Source organism: Macrobrachium nipponense, chromosome 1 (assembly GCF_015104395.2).
Source record: "Macrobrachium nipponense isolate FS-2020 chromosome 1, ASM1510439v2, whole genome shotgun sequence".
Classification (NCBI taxonomy): Eukaryota; Metazoa; Arthropoda; class Malacostraca; order Decapoda; family Palaemonidae; genus Macrobrachium; species Macrobrachium nipponense.
This window is the reverse complement of record NC_087200.1, coordinates 112428877-112451376: the sequence shown is the minus strand read 5'-3', so window position 1 is coordinate 112451376 and position 22500 is coordinate 112428877. Positions and strand designations below refer to the sequence as shown.

At 35.4% G+C, this 22500-nt stretch overlaps 1 protein-coding gene across 1 annotated transcript in view; it reads right to left on the bottom strand.

The window, feature by feature from the left end:
• LOC135219563 (glucose dehydrogenase [FAD, quinone]-like) overlaps positions 1-22500 on the bottom strand; it is a 158254-nt gene that overhangs the window by 65293 nt on the left and 70461 nt on the right. Inside the window, exons 2-4 of the mRNA XM_064256434.1 lie at positions 22041-22213; positions 20905-21107; positions 19833-20025 (exon numbers count right to left, since the gene is read on the bottom strand). Coding sequence (XP_064112504.1) covers positions 19833-20025; positions 20905-21107; positions 22041-22182 — 538 coding nt within the window. The 5' untranslated portion in view covers positions 22183-22213. The remainder of the gene's footprint in view (positions 1-19832; positions 20026-20904; positions 21108-22040; positions 22214-22500) is intronic.

Sequence of the window (22500 nt, the reverse complement as noted above, 5' to 3'; positions counted from 1 at the left end):
ACTGAATTAAAATGATCTCTCCTGATATCTAAGAGTCTTTCTTGTACCCGCTTTTTACTTTACCTCCGTTCCCGCCCACTTTCTTCAATCTTGCTTTCCAACCTCTCCAACCACTACATACTTCTTTGAGCAACAGTAGAGTTTTCTCCAAGTTCCAGTGCCCTGGTACTTGGCTTGACAGCCTCAATTTCTTAAAATCACATCAGATCTAATAACCCAATTTTCTTCCATTTTGACTTCTGCTGACACCACACCACACCTCTCTCTCTCTCTCTCTCTCTCTCTCTCTCTCTCTCTCTGGATACATTTTTCTCCTTCACATATTACCCTCTCACATCCCCCATTAACAACACAAACCTTGTTTTTTAATATAAATGGGGCGATGAACAATCATTTTTTAGTCTCTCTTTCGAAAGACCCTGCCATGCGTGCTCATCATTACTCTCATTCTTCGCAATTACACCTGGAATACTTTTTTTGCAAGTTTACCAACAAACTCGTTCTTCTTCAGCCTAATTCGATAATCATTATTATTCTGTACAAGGCAACTGGTTGAAGAGACCTTCATCTCCGGCAAATTACAAAGATTTGTGGAAAGCTTTAGTGTTCGGTAATTGACTAACGTGTATGAAAACCATTCAGTCGTTGTAAATAATAACTGTAGATAGATAGAATATACAATTTAGGCCGAAAGCCAAGCCCTGGGACCTATGAGGTCATTCAGCGATGAAAGGAAAATTGAGAGTAAGTGGTTTAAAAGATGCACCAGGATGAAAACCTCGCAGTTGCACTGCTAAACTTGTTTGCAGATGGTGGAAAGTAAGAAGGAAGAAAGAATATGCAAGGAGGTACCGTAAAAGGAACGAAAGGGGTTGCCGCTAGGGGCCGAGGGGACGTTGAAAAGAACCTTACTAAGTACATATAATGCTTAAAGTGCACCGCGTGAGGTGCACTGACGGCACTACCACCCTACGGGGAATAAATGTCTATGAAAGTATTAACCTCAGGAAAAACCCCAGTTTAGAAAATCAAAACAGGCCATTACAAACAAAACTCTTAAATAAACGGATTCGTATATCAAAGCTAAGAAGGTAACTGACTGATGTAGTGCCACGGACCATGAGGTAAATGCACTTTTATGTCGCGAAAGGGATTTTTCAGATTTTAAATACGGATGAAATATGACATCAAGCGTAAATAACCGGTACGTAGAAAGAAAACTAATTATCATAAACTCACTAAAATAACCATAAAATTGATGATAGATCCAATATGTATGGCATTTCTTGGTATTCGTAAAAAAAAGGACAAAAACCCTTAACTTTCTAGTACTTTAAATATTATTAAATCCAAACTTTCTAGCACCTTGAATATATTAGTCCATCACAAAATAAATTAAATTCTGTGTGCGGACAATATCAACACAGAAGCAGGTATTTGATAATCCACACTAGAGGATCAATGATTTCATTTAAAGCCCTAAAAATAAAATAGTATTTATTATCGAGTTCCAAACTTTTACATCAGTTTCACAAATCCTAACCTTTTGTCGGTGTATAAGAATTATATAACTTAAGACATGATAAACATACGCTGATATGAACATTAATTTACGTATGCACAGATACATCGGAGCATATGCATTAGCAGTCGTACTCTTACTTACAAAGATTAAATGTCCTTTTCACCTGAGACAATTTCTCCTGAGAGCACTAAACAAATTTCATACTTCGAATAAACAGTAACAAACTAATATAAGTTTTTATCAGTTAATCATCAAATTCTCTGCTTTGCTTGAATTCATCCCTGCACAATTAATTGATTTACTCTTTTTCAGAACTTTTTTTTCTTATTTTAACTGAAACCCCGTGGCTTAATCTCTTCGTTTTAAACCACATCATAATCTTAAGTGAAATTTATTTCCGGATGTATTTTCACTCCCTTTTTTACGGAGTTCGGTGGCCACGTTTGAATGGCAAAGATCTGCTTCACCAAGATGCACTCTGGTATGTTCTAAAAATGACATGGAAATTTTCTATTGAATCATTCTATTAAATAGAGGCAATTCCTAATGATAGAACGAAGTAGATGATGCATGGACATGTTACCGTTTCAAATTGGAAACTATTCATAATCAAGTTAACAAATGATATTGCCTCTCAAGCTGAAAGCAAACAAATTAAAATTTAATGCTTCCACGCCAACCACTAAGAAAATTGTATGGCTTTGGCCTTAACTTCTATTTTTAGTCATCATCCTATTCTTTATTGGTAATTCAAGATTTGCTCCACATTTTCGAGCATTTTGAAGGTCAAGATTTTTCTTTTTATTTCATTATTTTTTTTGCACCCCTTTCCCTACAGCACTAACTAACTGAATCTCTCTCTCTCTCTCTCTCTCTCTCTCTCTCTCTCTCTCTCTCTCTCTCTATTCAACTACAAGAAAATGTATCTTCTCGTTTAACTAACAGGTTACTCCTTTTTCAGATTTCTGATGCCTCTTACAGCTTTGAAAATACAACAAGAATGAAATGGTTCACTAAAACAAATATGAAGCTGATGGTACTGATATAGAGCAAGAGGATGAATCAGGCCTATCTTGTTATTACTGAAGCAAATAAATAAATAAATAAATAAATAAATAAATAAATAAATAAAATAAAAACGATAAAACATAAAACGAAACTAAGTCGAAGTAGCCCATGGATGCCAAATGCATTAATTGCAAAGGATCCTCTTTACAACAATTAGGAGATTCGGACTGACATCAGAAAACATGCACTCAGTTGAACACTGCGAACGTGATCGTTCAGATTCCAAGTTATAGCGGTTTTCCGATTTTCTGGGGGTTTAATCTGTCAAAGAGAAGCTCCTGAGATTTTGCAGACGTCGTTGAAGCTGGTGTAAAAAGTAGCATCGTCTGGAGGCTTTACAACTATGCAACAGGCACTTCAGACTTTCGTTCGATAAAGAAAACGAGAGGTAACACGCAGATTATTTACGGATGCCTGGTTTTTGCTGGGTCCACTTTAGTGGTAGACAAGGAAGATCTTGTTTGTCCGTTTTTATTTATCTTTTTTTCTCTTTATTTTTCTTTTCTGTGCTCCTAGTACTTTTACTCGTTGTACGTAACATCACCGAAAGTGCGCGAGGGGTTCCTTGTTCCGCAAAACTGACATAAAAGTCGTAGGACTACGGTGAAAAGATGGGAAAAAAGTGACAGGGTGAAAATCAATGGGTAATGTTCCAAACCTGTTTACCTGACGGAGAATGTTCATAATAGCCAAGGTTACCAAGTGAGATCAGGTTTTGCGTACTACTTTTTTTTTCGTGGAATAATTAACTTTCATAAAGGACCATCGCAACCGTTCTTTAATTAAAGAAAAGTTAGAAAAGGTCACCGTCGCTGATAATAACTTAAGATAACCGATGACCTAGAGATGGAATGACGATCACAGATGTAAAAGTAAAGTGATTATAGTCATTCAATACATATTTTCCGGGTTGTCACGTGCAACATACATACATACATATCTACATACATAACATCCGTGCTGAAATATATACATACATACATACATCCATATATATATGTGTATAAATATATATGTATATATATATATATATATATATATATATATATTATATAATATATATATATATATATATATATATATACATACATAAATAAGCGTTGCTCCAAATAGAACTTATTTAAATTAAACTGGTTGCTACGTAATACTTTCATATTTTTCTTTTGAATACTGCTTCCTCATAATTGATATGTATTAAGACATGCGTATGTGTACCTCAAATGTACACATAAAGTCTTTATGTTCGTAGAGAGAGAGAGAGAGAGAGAGAGAGAGAGAGAGAGAGAGACGAGAGAGAGAGAGAGAGAGTGTTAGTATTATAACTGAGATGTTTTAATACACACAAGTATAGATGACCTTATTACAGTGGCTCTTTATATTATTATTGCTATTATTACGTATAATGCTTAGACATTATTTCTTGTTCCCCTTTTACCACAGTATAGCAGCTCAAATATGTGAACTGAATAATGCTGTAAACGGGGAAAGAAATTTCCAGAGATGAACTAATTTACAGTTACGTCTGACGTGGAGGAGGAGGAGGAGGGGGGTAGAGTGAGGGGTCAGAAAGGTGATGGCATTCGGAAGGATTATAGTATTGGTGATGGGGCATGGGGAGCGGAGAGATGGTTACCCTGGCTAACGGGGATCCTGATGAATATCGGCGTGATGGGGGTCGCTTCAGAGGCGTTCACCTCATGATGAGCTCACTAGCGACCGACCTTGTCAGCTGCCTTGAGAAATATGAACCAAAGAGAAGTAGGACGACCTGACTTCCCGAGTGGAGAGTAGGCTGTCTATTGTAGTATCACAAGTGTCACGTTGGAGCTGTAGGCAGTTACGTTGGTAACCTGGTAATTGCAATAGTTCAAAGACTTGGCAATGAACGTATGAATTTGCGCGCGGTTACGCATACATGCGCAAATGTACGCATAAACTATAAACATTGATTTTGATAACTATAGAAATTCAATTTAACAAGGACTGGGTTCATTTGGGAGAAAAATTTGGAACTCTGAAAAACAAATAACGTTTATTGTACATGTGACAAATGTGACTGAAAAACGTAATTAAATTCATACTTTTATTTGGTAGCTTAATAACCAGACTACAAGATAAGGTTAGGAACTGGTTAACAAACCTGAGTCATTTAAAATTTTCCATTCGAAGTTAGGAAGGTAATAAATTGTTCAAAAGAATGTGCTTATCTTCGAAAAGGGCAATGCAAGAGTAATCGAATTCCTGGCTTATTGACCCATACAGATACGTGGCTTCGAACGACCTATAGAAGACCGTAGCCGTGACGTTGCGGGTCACGTGCTGGGCCACCTGGCTGTTTTCGCTCCGTAAGAAAATTAAAAGACCCGGATTTGTCATTTAGACCCATATCATTTGATTAAGAAACATAAATATTTATATAATGTTATATCAAATATGCTGCTTAGTTATTTGATTTTTTTCATGGTCACAAGTATTTTTTACGTGCTAAAGTATAAATCTGTATCTTTCTTAATCAAAACATACGGGTCTCAATGCTAACTTTCCTCTATTAAGGATTTTCTGTCCGTTTCAAATTCGGCCCCATTAATTTCTTACGGAGCGAAAACAGGCAAGCGGCTCATGGAGCCGTGGTGATTGCATCACACTACGGTACTCTATACCAACTGAAGTGTAAAATCATGACACGCTTCTTTTATCATTAAAAGAATTTTACATATCACTGCAAACGCAAAATGAATGGCGCCGCTTCTTACACGAAGACGTAAGCAAATCAAAAAACACTTCGAGGGGCAAATAGTGTCACAGCTTTACTAAATAACTTCTTTAAAAATTAAAATAGTGAGTTTAAAGCTAATGAGGAGGGTATTAACAATTCTGAAAACGATTGATGAACTACCGATCCTACTGATGAAAGAAGCAGACAAAATTGCTACTGCATCAAGAACTATCCTGTAATCGGGTCCGTGGATAAAAAAAAACGTTTTTTAGTACTGTACAATAAACAGTAAAGTTACGAGTACGAGAGAGTTCCTCGCTGGACGAGTGGTTTTCGCGCTCGGCTGCCAATCCGGTGGTCCGAAGTTCGATTCCCGGCTCTGTCAACGCGGAATCAGAGGAATTTATTTCTGGTGATAGAAATTCATTTCTCGATATAGTGTGGTTCGGATCCCACAGTAAGCTGCAGGTCCCGTTGCTATGTGACCAATTGGTTCCTAGCCACGTAAAAATGTCTAATCCTTCGGGCCAGCCCTAGGAGAGCTATTAATCAGCTCAGTGGTCTGGTAAAACTAAGATATACTTAACTTTAACAAGAACGTGCGTGGATATATCCATTCTCGCGCTTATGTTCTGAAGGGAAAAGAGCGAATACCTTAGTCCATAACCTTAAAACTGTGATATCTCTTGAGTGCCTTCGAGTGCTTAACCGCATTTCTGTAGCTAAAACAACAGTTCCCGAGATTCGAGGACATAGGATTAACAGATCTGAACACGACAGATACAAGTTATGCCTTAAATAAATAAAAAATAAAATACATAAAAAAGAATTGACCAAACGCATGTATTAACCTCCTATAGAGACAGGGACTTGTTTTATGAGAAGGCGATTGGTCTCGGACGCAATCAAGAGAAAGCTTACGCGAAACGGAACTTGTCACAACGCAAAAAAGGAACCTTATTAACTCTATTCCTGAGAGCGAGAGAATTCTCCAATCTAGGGCCAAGGAATGTCGGTGAAGGGAACTATACGGGAGGGGTGGGGTTGGGGTGGGGGAGGGGGGGGGGGTGTCTCAAATATGAGGCGAGCCTTGCTCCGACAGAAACTGAAATTTTTTAGCGCGGCTGGACGTTAACGCACCCTCTTCAATTTCAGCTAAGGTTTTTTTTTTCCAATTAACAACTGAGTGTTAGTTTGTTATTCAATAATGAAATTTACCACCGTTAAGTATCCTGGTGTGTAGGAAAGTTTGCGAATCTAACAAGCATTTACATACATATGGGCATGTGTAAATATGTACACTATAGACATACATATGGTGTACATATTTACATACACATTTCCACTATATGTATGCATATAGTGAACCTACTTACACATATACATGCATATATATACACTGTATGCTTACACATAAAACATAATAGCCAACCAAGCATGCATAAAGTTGCGTTCCCACCTAACCATTCAAGCGAAATATCTACAAACTAAAAATTCCAAGTGATTTTGGCTTACTCGGGGAGTAAGTATACAAACTATTTTGTTGTTCTTGTTGTTGTTCTTATTGGGGGTGGTGGGAAAGGTTTATGGAAGAGCCTGAAAAGGTCTGAAAAAGCCGTTTCCCGTTGAGCTAGAGATATAGGAAATTTAGAATATCTATGATTTATTTATTAGAGTGAAAATGTAAAGAGTAAATGACGTGCATGTTAGACACTACAGAAAAATTATGTTTAATAAAATATAGTGCATTTATTTTAATTTTCGTTGGTGAAAAAAGGCTCCACTTGACCGTAAATTTAAGCACACTAGTTTATTTTAAAAGTTTTAGGAATATAATGTTAACAACTTATGCCTAAGGTGACAATCGTACACGTGTCCCGAGTAAGCTGGAGGTGGGATCACTCCGTGTTAGTTATGATTATAAGTCACGTCAATATCTAAATCTCTACCAACCAGGCTTTGTTCCTGCATGTTTGTTACCACGGTGAAAAATGATAGCCAAAATGACGATTGGCTAGGCAGAGGAATTAGGTGGTGAAAAAGAAAAACTATTTCATTTCGCTTGATTTATAACTGTTCAATGTGTACAGCGAGAAGAACAGCAAGATCGCTAAGACTCATTATGGAAAAGGTTACTCGAGCTCAAGATATTATACAACAACTGGTATGGTAGGTGCAGGTCGATTCACGTGTCATTGGCGTAGTTTTGCTTTCTTGTACTTCCTTAATTAATCATACTGGATTTTTCGGCATCATTTGTATCATTAATGTACACTGCCTACATTGTTTTCATAAGTCCCTCATTACTGTTTAAGGGGAAGCAGTATCAGCAGTTGAAGTTGAGATTAGCTCATCTCACTTTCAAATTCTTAAGCAGCGTCACCCATAATAAAGCTACTAACTCTTTCAGACCGGATGTGGCATCGTTTTTCGGGAATATCTTCAAGGCTTTTAGTCGGACAGTGATGAGATTCTTACACAATCCTTACAACACATAGCCGCAATATGTGATGTTATAGGAGTTAGTGTTCCTCGTTGGACGAGTGGTTTATGCGCTCGCCTGCCAATTCGGTAGCCCCGAGTTCAATTCCTCGCTCTGCCAACGTGGAATCAGGAATTTGTTTCTGATGATTAAAAATTACTTTCTCGATATAATGTGGTTCGGATCCCACAATAAGCTGTGTATGTTCCGTCGCTAAGTAACCAATTGGTTCCTAGCCACGTAAAAATATGTCATGCTTCGGGCCAGTCTTAAGATATACTTAACTTCTAGGAGTTAGTCATATTTATATACTTTAGGAGTTTACTCTTATGATTTTAAGTTGTAGTTTGTAGTCAGTGAGAACCCAAACACCTGAACAAAGGTTCCAACAAGTCAACTTACCCCCTCCCCTTCACCAGTTCCCTCCTTCCCCCACCAACAAGCTCCCCCACCCCCTCGACCACCCATCCTTCTATCACCACCCCTCCTCCCTAATTTTCCCATACCCTTCTCTCTCACTCTCACTCTCACTCTCTCTCTCTCTCTCTCTCTCTAAATTGCACACAGGGAGATATAAAGTCTGAAGTTATTCTATGGTCATTTTGTTTATTAGTTTAAGACTAGAAATATTGGTTGTAGTAATGACTGTTTTACCTCGGTTGGCAGTTTTGTATACAGTATTTGAAATACAGTATTTGAGCAATATAAAATAAATGTTCACTGGCATACGATTCAGAAAATGGTCTGTCGCTGGGTACTGAAGGTGCGCTGCAATCACGCTGCCCATGGCCAATTTGCTTAGATGCGCAAATGGGTGAAACGGCTGATTGCACTCCAACTTTTTATTATGTGCAACCACAGAGATTTGGGAAGGTGCCGTTCGGCGAGCCACGGAGTTTGAGGAGGAATATGGGTCCTCCGACAATATCCATGAAGTGTGGAACCCGTCACTGTCACTTTTGACTGCGATGATGAGGATGAGCTATTCCTTGACAGCGATGAACATTAAAATGAAATTATGAATTCTTGAGTTTATCATTATCCATTAATTCTATAACTAATATCAATAATTTTACAATTTTACTGAGACCATCTCATTGTAGAATAATTGTGCCCATAGCCCAGCCTATCTCATCACATCATACGAATAATCGAACAACAGGTGCAGAAAAACGACCATACACTTACAAATCTAAGATCATAAATGTATTTCCCACGACAATTCTTAGGCAACACGATAGAATCAGGTTGAACATCATAGAGGAGCTCATTAGCAAAAACCACTCAACGCATTGTTGGGATAGACACATTTGAGTTATATGTGGAAAAGTCCTGCGATATAATAATGTACAATGTGAGTATTTATATTTTTCAGTGCGTCGTGTAATTCAGACGAGAGAGAGAGAGAGAGGTGGAAGAACTGGAGGGGGGAAGAGGAGTGAGTAGGAGTTGGAGAGGTTATAGAAGTGATGGGGGTGGGAGGGGAAAGGGTGAGCATTTTGGTGGGGGAAGGAAGGAAGTGGTGAAGGTGGGGGTGGGGGGGGGGGTACGTCGACTTGTTTGAACCTTTGATCAGGTGTTTGATTTCTGACTGACTACAACTTAAAATCATAAGAGGAAATTCCTACCGTATATAAACTTGACTAACTCTTATATAACATTATAAATTACGGCGGGGTGTTGTAAACATTTTGTTAGAATGCCCTAATCGGGTCTGAATTGGTTAGTAGATCCTAGTTATTTGGAGCCAAACACTCCAGCTGTAATCAAGTAAACTACTATGAGATTCAGGGCCTCTGTAACACGGTTTTTTCGCAATAACTTTTTATCTATGCATTTCATGAATATAACGCTTATTCGGAATACATATTATATCAACACATAAATTTTGAGTGTATTCCGCACTACGAAGGTTGAATAAATTTGGTACTTATAATGTAAAAGTGACCTTTTTTGAAGACGGGCCAACTTACTCAGAGAAAAGGTTTCGAACGCACTTGTTACGTAACTTATGACAGCATTTCTTCTCTTTCTCGATGGATGATTGGCTATACGTAACGAAGGCTAAACCTCTGGCAACAATGACATACAAATTTAAATACAAGCAAAGCAGTACACCTTTATGAACTCTGGAACCTCTCCACTGATAATTGTCATAATGAACAAACCAACAAAATATGTTAATAAATACAAAAACACTTTGATTATTAGTCTAACTCCCAAAATAAGTTTCCAAAGAAATTACAGTCTACTTTATAGGTCACAATCAGATTGACAAGATGTAGGGAATGGTTGGTAATTACCAAAAACATAGTAGACAAGCTTGATTTGATAACTGCTATATCCAATGTCAAGCAATTTTTATTTATTGGCTATCTACCTATTTACTGAAAAAAATAGCCGGTACCGTATATTGGCTTTAAACCATCACCAATAATTATCGTCAGAATGGTGACTTCATGAGGCTCCACCCACTTTCGCCTCGTTATAATTCAGGATAACACTGAAGGCTACCATGGGCATTGTTGGATTAGAACATTTAACTTCTGGCTATAAAAACTAATTTTTCGAGTAGTTGTAAGAAGTGCTAAATGATCCTCAAGGATCCCAGCAGTTGGTCTAAACGTTTAATTCATGTATATTACTGCTATACTGTTGCGGCACTACTGCTACAGTAGTATTACTACGCTAGCACTGATACCCCACCCACATCTATGTATCGTTCGGCCATTCATAAAGTCTTTGGGTTTCAGAGCCGATGGAATTTCTGTCTGGTGGATGAACGGGGCAACATTTAGTCAAAAGGTGTTTGTTTACCTTGCTTACGTAATGAATGTTTTTCGACTCTTGGCTCGTAATCATTGGCCATGGCGTCGGCTAGAACATTTTTACTCTATAAAAATTAAAACTATCGGGTTTAGGTTATTGATAATGCTGACAAAATTTGTGTGTGGTTGTAAAATATACATATGTCAACTTTCAGCTACATCCGATGCTTTGACAAGGAGCAAAGTCCAAAAAACCGTGTTACAGAGACCCTGAATCTCATAGTAATCAAGTTATTGGCTGCTGACCATCACATAATCTCACTGAAGATGGAGGCAAGAAATGACAAGGGCAATGGATCGGCTTCTCAAATTTTTCTTTACAGCTATGTAGGATCGAGCATATAACATTAACAGATGAAAAGCTATTGAAGCCAACCACATACTTGAAGTTTCTTTTATGAATACCAATACGTCAATTGGCTATTTCTAAAGCAACAATAACTATTGAAAATTATGCTTATTTTACCTCAAAATGGTATGCGGAGAAGAGATGACTCAGGAAAATCAATTCAGCTAACCACTGAATAATAATAATAATAATAATAATAATAATAATAATAATAATAATAATAATAATAAACCATAAACCACATAGCAAGCGAATGCCCGGCACTTGCACAGAACCAGTACAAAAAGAGGCATGATTCAGTGGCAAAAGCCCTCCACTGGAGCCTGTGCAAGAACCATCAGCTACCTTGCAGTAATAAGTGGTACGAGCACCAACCTGAGGGAGTGATAGAAAACGATCGGTTAAAGATCCTCTGGGACTATGGTATCAGAACGGATAGGGTGATACGTGCAAACAGACCAGACGTGACGTTGATTGACAAAGTCAAGAAGAAAGTATCACTCATTGATGTCGCAATACCATGGGACACCAGAGTTGAAGAGAAAGAGAGGGACAAAATGGATAAGCATCAAGATCTGAAAATAGAAATAAGAAGGATATGGGATATGGCAGTGGAGCACTAGGCACGATCCCAAGATCCCTGAAAAGGAATCTAGAAAAACTAGAGGCTGAAGTAGCTCCAGGACTCATGCAGAAGAGTGTGATCCTAGAAACGGCACACAGAGTAAGAAAAGTGATGGACTCCTAAGGAGGCAGGATGCAACCCGGAACCCCACACTATAAATACCACCCAGTCGAATTGGAGGACTGTGATAGAGCAAAAAAAAAAAAAAAAAAAAAAAAAAAAAAAAAAAAAAAAAAAAAAAAAAAAAAAAAAAAAAAAAAAAAAATAATAATAATAATAATAATATAATAATAATAATAATAATATAATAATAATAATAATAATAATAATAATAATAAATGATATTATTATTATTATTATTATTATTATTATTATTATTATTATTATTATTATTATTATTATTATTAACAACTACAGACATAATTCAGTAGTTACATCTATTATTTTCACACTTCCATGAACATAACCGTACTCAAAAGACGCACAGGATGACTCGTATTTTCCACAGCAAACAAGTAAACGTGCAAATTTGAGCAAATATAATTCCTGCAACGGGGTTTGCGTTGATTTTCATTCACATGTGACTGACTGCAAATCAAATATCGCACAGCAAGTTTTACTCAATTTATAATTTACCTGAGCTCTTATCTGTGGTTAATTACATTCATGTGAGCACCATAGATGCAAACAATTCGCACTCAAGTAGTATAAGTAAACAAAAATCTTCAATATTAAGCCATTTCCCAACCACTAGGTACATACCTCCGAAGAAAAGACAAAGTAACGGTCAAAGACAGATCTGCACACACACAAATACACATATATGCATGTATGTCATACGATCACAAGTAACACGTGAAGATTGTATATCAAGAGCCAGCAGGAAAAGTGAAAAGCAGCATTACCTAGCGTTTTCGTGTATTCTTGATACACGTTATCAGGGTACTAGTAATACATTTATACAAATATCTATATCTATATTTATATGTATAAATATATATATATATATATATATATATATATATATATATATATATATATATATGTGTGTGTGTGGTGTGTGTGTGCGTGTGCGCGCGCGTGTGTGTAACATACATAATTAAACACACATATACCTATGTATGTATTTGTATATATCTATATATGCATATGTACCGATTCGTGAGATGGAATCTACAATCGGACCTGTACCTTCTCTCACAGAAGATAATCCTGGAGGAAAGAATTGAAAAAACGAAGTAAGAGATCTTCGCAGATTAATACGTGAATACTTGGAACCAGTCTAACTTTCGTCTCCTCACATCGGACCACATGTACAGTGGGCCCAAATCTCATGCGACATGATTAGTTTTGTATCGCCCAGATTCTCAGACTCAACGTGACGTTGCCAAGTAGTGTTAAACTTCTTTATTTTATTTCTAATGTCATACACATCGACAAATTTGCAAATTCACAGCTAGCCCTATTTTCCTAATGTTTATATATATATGATCCCTTTTATGCATTGGTATGATTCGTAATCTGTGATTTGCACTGATCTTTTTATACGTTACTTAATTCAAAGTGCGGTGTGATAAGGTTAGCGGTGCCTTCAGTGAGAGCACACTTAACATGTTCCTCGGACTGGTCAACATAACGTCTTCAGCATTATGACAGTAGACCTAATAAGCTCAACAGTCATAACAACATTTTCATAGTAGGAATTTGAAACAAAACAAGTTTCCTTTGAATGTTGAAGTTTTCGGCTGTGTTTAAGATGCCTGTATGTTGCAAAATGTTTTATAGGCCTAAAAAAATAATCTAAGCCTTCTGAGATGTAATCAGTTACTAATAAATTTATTTTTAGAGATTACCTGTTCCTTGAGGAATACAATAAGAATATGAATTACAACCAGTTTTCTTTGAATGTTGAAGTTTTAGGCTGGGTTTAAGCTGATTGTATGTTGCAAAATGATTTATAGGCCTAAAACAATATTCGAAGCCTTCTGAATAGATGATGAATTTTGATTATATGAAGAAGATGGCTATTAATCGAAATATCAAGGCGTATGGAACACTTTGTTTTTCAACTGGTTTATAATATTTCTTTCTTAAAAGTCCTTCTGCTCGCTTTTGGTGTATAATTTATTCTTTCATACGGTAACTTGAAGTGCAAGAACGTGTAGATAACCTCATTTGCTTTCTGGCCAAAAATTGTTAATAGAGAGATGTGACTGTTAAGTGTAAAGTAAAGAAATCTAACACCTAGGCCTAGGAACAATATCTTGGCTTTGACAAAAGAATAATTGCATAGGCGAATATTTGCTAGTATGCCATCATTTTTTGGAATATTTAAGAATTATAACAAATAATTACGTATGAAAATCCAAATATTCCTCCAACACACATAAAGAAAATGTTTTCAAGATAATTTCATTGTTGATACTCAGTGTAGACCTACTTATGTTACATTGGGTGGTCGTGGTTGCACCGACACACGCTCCCCTCACACGTTGAGGTGTAAAAGCAATGAAACAGGACTATTTCAAATGTTATGCCTGCTTTAGAAGCATTATTAATGTTCTGACAATTTTTTTCGATTTTTTTTATTTAACATTTAAACTGATGGTTGATGACGACTTCATTTCGGTCAAATGCTTCAGCGATGTGTGAACGAAAGTTTTGAAATGTTTCGTAAGAGTATTTTGTTTAAATTTGCTACACGTGACATTTTCTTACAGTTTTGAAATATATGACAGATTTCACTCTTATGAAAAAAATATTATGGCCTTATTGTATGCAATAATCGCCTCTTCGCATTGAAATAATAGATGAATATGGAGCACGCTAGGTTGCCAGTTAGTGAATTTTGAACGAAATCCTATGGAGTCATGTCGCATGAGATTTGAGCATCACTGTACATACAGGGATCTGGTTCAATTTTAATTTTGTTCTGACATTGCTGCCTAAAATAGCGCGACTCATTCCAACAGACTTTCTCGAAAATAACTTCGTAAATAATAACACTCGGAACAATCTTGAGCAAAAAGATAGTTTTAAATTTATCTAACACTTTACCTTACCGTCACCGACGCTCGGTCTTAAACCTTGGTTAATCCTTTGCCCTCATGCCAGAGGGGAAAAATAATCTACATCTTCTAGTTGCTTTTGACAAATTCATATCTGATAGAAATTGTAGCCGGGAAAAGACATGTTGAAAAGGCATTTTACTAAATGCATTAGCTGACCAGAACAAGAAATACCCTGTCCCGGCAGATGTATAAGAGCACCCGCTCGCTACAAAATTTAGATGTTGTAATAAGTAGATCCGACAAAGACGACAAAATAGTGATCATGGACAAAGATTTTACCTCGACAAAATCAAGCGACTCCTAGTGACTCAGGTACTTATTACAAGCTAATGAAAAATTCCCACCAAAACGTCCCAAAAGAATTTATTTTAGAAAAGTAAGAGTAATTGGCAAAGACAAAAAGAGTACTATCTTACTTTTATGGTCTTCCCAAATCTCACAAAGATAATCTTCCATTCAGACCCATTATCTCGTGACGGAGCTTTAAATGATGAAATTTCCATGTGATTAGCTGGCCTCCTTTACCCTTCTTATGCACATTTTCTCCCAGTCACAGTAAATATTCTGAAGATTTCTGACACAAATTCAAAAAAGCACATGTATCACTTCACAACTTAAGACTTTCAAGCTTAAACGTGGATTTCCTATTCACAAAAGTACCAGTATAGGACGTGCTACAGTTTTTGAGAGAAAAATTAGCGCCTTACTCAGATCGTTTCCCACTGGCTCAAGAAAAAATAATAGTTAGTTGAATTGTGTATCAACCAACGTCTTTTCACTCGGGGAGTCATTCTATGAAAAAAAATTTGGGGTACAGCAGCATGGGCAGCCCTTAAAAGTCCTGTTTTAGCCAACCTATGCATGGCATGTTTTGAAACTAATAATAAATGCAATAAAACCGGAAGACATGCGTAGATGGAATATATAGATATCCCAACATTTTGGGATGATAGGTAGGGCGATTTTGACGATTTTTTTTTCAAAATTAAATGCATTAGTGTCCAGCATCACATTCAGAGTTTATTGGGAAATATAACAATATTCCCGTTCTTGTGTTTTAATAATTAAAGATACGACAAATACAAATTTACCGTATACAGAAAACCAACATCTTCACTTTCATACATTCACTATTTTAGTTATCATGACATTTCTATCAAGATTGGTGAAGCCAGCAATTTATTCCGTAAGGCTTTTACGGATTTGATCCTTGGATTTCCTGGAAAAGGAAACTGGACTAATCCGTAGGCAGTTGTCATCTTTCAAGTACCCTGACCATATAATTAAGAAAGCAATCCATAAAGCCCATATATCTTCTACCGTCCCCCGCAAAACAAGACTAGAGAGATACCCAACAATATAATCAAAACCCTACACCTACAAAGGATTAAGATGTTGACACAGGCATTTGGAAACTATAACCCTTTTGCTTTTACCTACCCATATGCCTTAACCAAATCCCTGATTAACGTCCAACAAAAGCCAGTTCCCAAAGACACAGGAGTATACAAAAATCCCTTGCCTCAATTGTAACCAATCCGACATTGGTTTTATTGGTAAATCATTCCCCAGAGGATAATACAACATGAAAGGTCAGTCAGGTACGGCCAACAGAGCTCAGCTATTTTTAATATAAATAACCATAATCACAAAATAAACTGGGATTTGTCACATATGATTTATTGCAGCAAATAGTCGGTTCAAAAGCCAGATGGTAGAATCAGAAATGATTAAACAAAGAAATACGATGAACCTCTCAAACAGAGATTGGGATTCAGATATGAAAAAGTCTTTCTCCAACCAGCGATTTAGAAGAATAAGAAACTATCAACTGGAGTAACATAATGGCTGACCTCTGGAACTCTTGGTATAAATACCGCTTTTCTGTAGTTCTTATTTCACTCATGTACTTGCATGACGAAGGACACAGTTGTTTAACTCAAAATATTTAGCCTTAACATTGGAGCTTTTGGCATTTTTTTGGGCTCATTTTAAATATATATGTGCATATATATATATATATATATATATATATATATATATATATATATAATACTAATATTAAATAATATAATAATACTATATATACATACTAATATATATATTTATATATATATATATATATATATATATATATATCTATATATATATATATATGTATATATAAAAATATATATTATATAGAATATATATATATATCAATCTACAATATATATAATATATATAGATTATACATACTAAATAATATATAATGAATAGATATTAGTATAATATATATATATATTATAGATATAATTAATAATATATATATATATTATTAATAATATTTAATAATATATATATCTACAATTTATATATAATTATAATATATTACTAATACTACCCTATATTATATATATATATATATACATAATTATAATATATTATAGATATATATATATATAATTACATATATATATAATATACATATATATAATTATAGTATAGAATTATATAATATATTATTATTATATTATATATAAAATTAATAATACTATATAGATTTATATATAATAATTAAATTTAAAATATATAATATTTATATACATATTATAAATATAATATATATTTATAATTAATATTATATATAGATATATATTATTAAATCTATATATATTAAAAATTAAAAATATACACACGTTTTTTAGGGGTAACGTTCATCACTACAAAGCCTTAAGATCCAAGTGCAAGAAAATTGAAGCAGTTATGAAGAAACGAACCCCCATCCAAAAATCACGAAGAGGTCACATAATCAGGTCAGCAACGTGACCTCGTCGTGATTATTAGGACAGGGGTTCGTTTCCTCTTTTGGACATCATAACTGCCTCACAATTCTTCCACTTGGATCTCAAGGCTTTGTAGTGACAAGCGTATCCAAAAAAGCTCAGAAAAGCCGAGAAGTCAAGAGGGCATTGTGGCATATATATATATATATATATATATATATATATATATATATATATATATATATATATATAATATATATATATATATATATATATATATATATATACTATATATATATATATATATATATATATATATATATATATATATATATATAATATATATATACCTATATCTGGCACGATTGACGTATTGCTTATACAGCAAAACTAGACTACCAGCAATATAGACACTTTCCGAACGATGGTCAACAAATTTCATGGAGTTCCCTACTTTCCATTCAGAGTCTAATTATATAAAAAATACTTAAACAAAAACAGACGCTCTTCCATGTGTTATTGTATGATACTGTAAATATTAACAGTCAATAGTTACAAAACAAAAGTTTCCCGTTTTCTTTTGCTTTGTTTGCAAATTACATGCAATGAATTTCGTTATCTTGACCCATTTGTTCAGTTACCGGAATAGCATTAAATATAATTTTACGTTACGTCTGAAGAATCATTTACGTTAATAACTGCCGCTTTTACTTATATCTAGAAACTTTCGAAATAGCCTGTTAAGGTTCTCAGAATGAAAAAAAAATCAGATAAACAAAAGAAGAGCTGTGGCAACCTTTTACCTTTTTGTCCAAAGTAACTACAGATTACTTTATGGATGAAAAAATAAAATTATCCGGGAACTGTAAAATAAAACTTATCTGAAAACGAAAACTTAACTTTAAAACAAAAAGGCAAGAAAATCAGCTTCGCTCCAGCACTCCCTTAAAAGAAGACGCAAAAAGAGAACACTTTCTCAAGAACTGTAAAATAACACAAATCTTGAACAGACAATTGAACGGAAAACCGGAAAGACACGAAAAACGGGAGTTTCATTCTAAGCAATACCTTTCAGCACGGCAATAAAAAGACAGAATCTTTTCCCAAACGTGAAGGAACTGACTGAAAAGAACAAGAACCAAAATGGTTGGAAATAGAAGAGCTCCATATATTCCATTTTTATTGCCCATCGATGAATGCACCTGGGTCTCGACTTTCCAACTCGTTTCTGATGGATGGTTTAGTTCCGCCTCTTACATCGTTATAAAATTCAGTCACGAGAGAGAGAGAGAGAGAGAGAGAGAGAGAGAGAGAGAGAGAGAGAGAGAGAGGTCCTCTATGATGACGTCATGGCGGTAGTGTAAGTATATTAATACCATATATATTCACTTCAAGTGTTATTCATTGTAAATATGGGTATGTAGTGTATGAATGATTAAAGTTTGCACGATGCTAATTTTAATAATCACCACGTAACCGTAAAAAAGTCAAACCACTTCTAAAATATCGAAAACTTATTATTTTGTTGTAAGGTACAATTTGAAATACTGTTTCATCAACAACAGAGAGAGAGAGAGAGAGAGAGAGAGAGAGAGAGAGAGAGAGAGAGAGAGAGAGAGAGAGAGAGAGAGAGAGAGAGAGAGAACCGAATATGGAAATATTTTGTATTATGTGTGGCGCTACTAACAGTCGTTTCAAAAGCTCTTTTCTAGTGGTCTGTGTTGTTACAGTTACCCTACTACCAATACAAACAAAAGACTCAGTCGTGCTCGCTCAAACACATACACACACACACACACATTATATATATATATATATATATATATATATATATATATATATATATATACATATATATATATATATATATATATATATATATATATATATATATATATATATATATATACTTATAATATATATATATATATATATATACATATATATGAAATTATAAGTACTCTGACTACACTTAAACCGGGGAACGTATCACGAGGGAACAGTTTCATCTCCCCAGGAGGTCACGTCATGTTACTTTCCGTTCAAATGGGAAAAGTTGACTTGATGGTCAGTCACGGTACATTTAACGCTCAACAAGAAGTGATCTTAAATACATTCTGCTTTTCATAAGGCAAGATAGAAAAGAAAATCTCAATCTCAGTCGGAAATTATAGCCATTTCATTTTGGTAACTCGCTTTTTCAGAAATTCTAGATTAAACCTATATTTCAGAGCTATATAATACTCTTTCATGAAAATGTGAAGGGCAAAGCTTCGCGTTTTTTTTTTTCGTCACGTCTGGCAAAGAAGAAAAAAGGAACATACATTCATTGCTATACGAACCAGTTTCGACTAGAGGGAAAGTAATGGGCCACCCCTCAGGAGTGCCAGGTGAGGAACCTACCTGTGTGTTGTACGTGACGAGTGCCACGGTAGTCTTCGGCTTTGATAAAATACGGAAGAACGGAAGCGTAGTCCCAACCGGGATTTCCTAGAGCAGCCCAATTGTCGAAGTCCCTTCTGTTCCCGCGGACGTACATCATGTAGTTGATGGTTGAACTTCCGCCAACGACTTTGCCTCGGGGGAAAGGGATTCGCTGGAATAATCAGGAGGGGAATTAGAGTTAACCCATGATAATGAATATTAGTTCCCACAGATATCTGGAAATTTGAAAAGACAATATGGTTGAATTTTAAGAGTTGTTTGCGACGTAAAAGTACATAGATTTCATTTGAAGAATGAACAAATCTGTACAAAAATGGAAGTATAACTTAAGTTTTACATGTAATTTTATCAGTCTGTTCTCATGAGATCGTTTGTGTTACTGGTATACGAAAACACTAACAGTTTTGTGCTTAGGAAATTATTAATAATAATCAAAAAAAGAATGAGCCATGTAGCATAAAGACGGTATACCGCCCTCATATGCAAACTCTGTAACAATCCTCGAGAGCATAACCCTTGTTTTAAACAAGTGTTTTGTATTTATTTATCATGCTCTCTCTCTCTCTCTCTCTCTCTCTCTCTCTCTCATTTTCTCTTATTTTCCATCTTTCTTATCATTTCCCCTTCTTTCATCAAGTTCCCATCCCCTCCTGTCGTTAATGCCTTTACATGTAATAATCGGCCTTTTCTTCTGCTCCGGTCTTTAAAGTTTCACCCTCGTTCTTCTTCCATCTTGCTTGTTCTCCGAAATTTATTCGAAATTTCTACCTACGCCTCTAGTTGCCCATACTCTTATCCCTTCTCTCTTCCTCTTCTTTATCTTTCTTTTCATCTAAACTTCCTACCAGTCCTTCTTTTGTTTCCTTACTCTTGTTTTTCTCCTAATGCTCGTCTGCTCTCTCAAAATTACCTTTCCTACTCTATGTTCAACTCATTTTCCCTGTTCTCTCCTCCTCCTTCTCCTCCTCCTCCTCCTCCTCCTCCTCCCCCCAAACCTTTCGCCCATCCTCATATGTCATCTATGGCTTACCTGTTCTTTAAAGCCGAAAAGGCCGGCTTTTTGCCTGGTGATGTAATAGCCCCAGTCAGCAGAACCCTGCTGCAGCAGTGGGTACAAAGCTGGTATGTGGCTCTCGGGGGGAGGTTCGCCCCCTGCTTCCAACAGGAGGACTCTCCAACCCTCCACCTCCGACAGTCTGCTTGCAAGGGCGGCCCCTGCAGAGCCAGCTCCCACTGTAGTAGAAACGAGATACAATGACACAGATAAAGCGCAATTAAACAGAAGATAATAAAAAAGACACAACTAAATATAGTTAAGAGCAATATTTTGGGTAATTAAATGATTGATTTGTTATGGAAATATAACTGTTGATTACTTTAAAGTTTTATTTCTAATCTTGACACTAAGGTGATATTTTTTGTGTGTCAATCTATTGGTTAATAACCTATCTTTTTTAAGCAAATCTAGAGATCAATCTTTATTCATAAGGTATTTTCCAGCTGGCGAAGCTGCACTTGAATGGCTTAGCGACTCCAAGTTGGAAAACCCTTGAAACAAGAGGGTTATTTCGCTGCCATTGTCAATTAACTTTTTTTTTTTATAACTAAGGACACTAACCCTTTGAACTCACTAATTAAGGGGTCAACTATATTTATGCATCAGTTGTTTACAAACAAGCCTTAAATTGTCATAATTACAAAGGCTAAAGACTAACGACCGATCATAAGTCACTGATTCAATGGTAAATCTTTAATCATCTCTTGATAACTGGTTAAGGGGATAATTCACGATCAACACAAGTTAATTTAGTGACCTAGTTTGGATGGTATATGATATCGGTATTTTTTATACCTTGCATTAAATAACACGAAGTTAGATGGCTAACTTTATTTAGTCACCTGTGGTTTTTTTAGTGATGAAACCTTAACCTTACTTGAATGAAGTTGAATATAATGACTTGAATGCAGTTAAAATAATGACAAATTTGTTATCATTTATAATTCAGAGATCTTTATTATATCAAAGTATCAAGCATAGACCTTTATTCAGCTACTGTTAATACGACCTGTTATGCTATCAGCCATTACGACAAACAAAGTCATTACTCACAACGGCAACTTTGCATTAAAACGACCTTTTCACATTATTTAACCACACTAACTTACCTACTATGAAATCATAGTACGACTCCAGTTTATCAGACTGGTCGTACCTGTATTCCCCGACATCTCTTATGACGGTCGTCAGGAGGAGACGAAGGAGAGCTATCGGCAGAAACCAAGTGGCTCGGTAGGAGAGAAACGTCATCTTCGCTCTCGAGTGGATAAGGTGTCCGTCACTGGTAGAGAAAAGCAAAAAGAGAAAATTAGACTTTAGTTACGCGGCAAACTGAATTAGTTTCTCTCTCTCTCTCTCTCTCTCTCTCTCTCTCTCTCTCTCTCTCTCTCTATATATATATATATATATATATATATATATATATATATATATATATATATATATATATATATATATATATATATATATATATATATATATATATATATATATATATATATATATATATATATATATATATATATATATATATATATATATATATTACAGTACGAGTATCCTAACTGA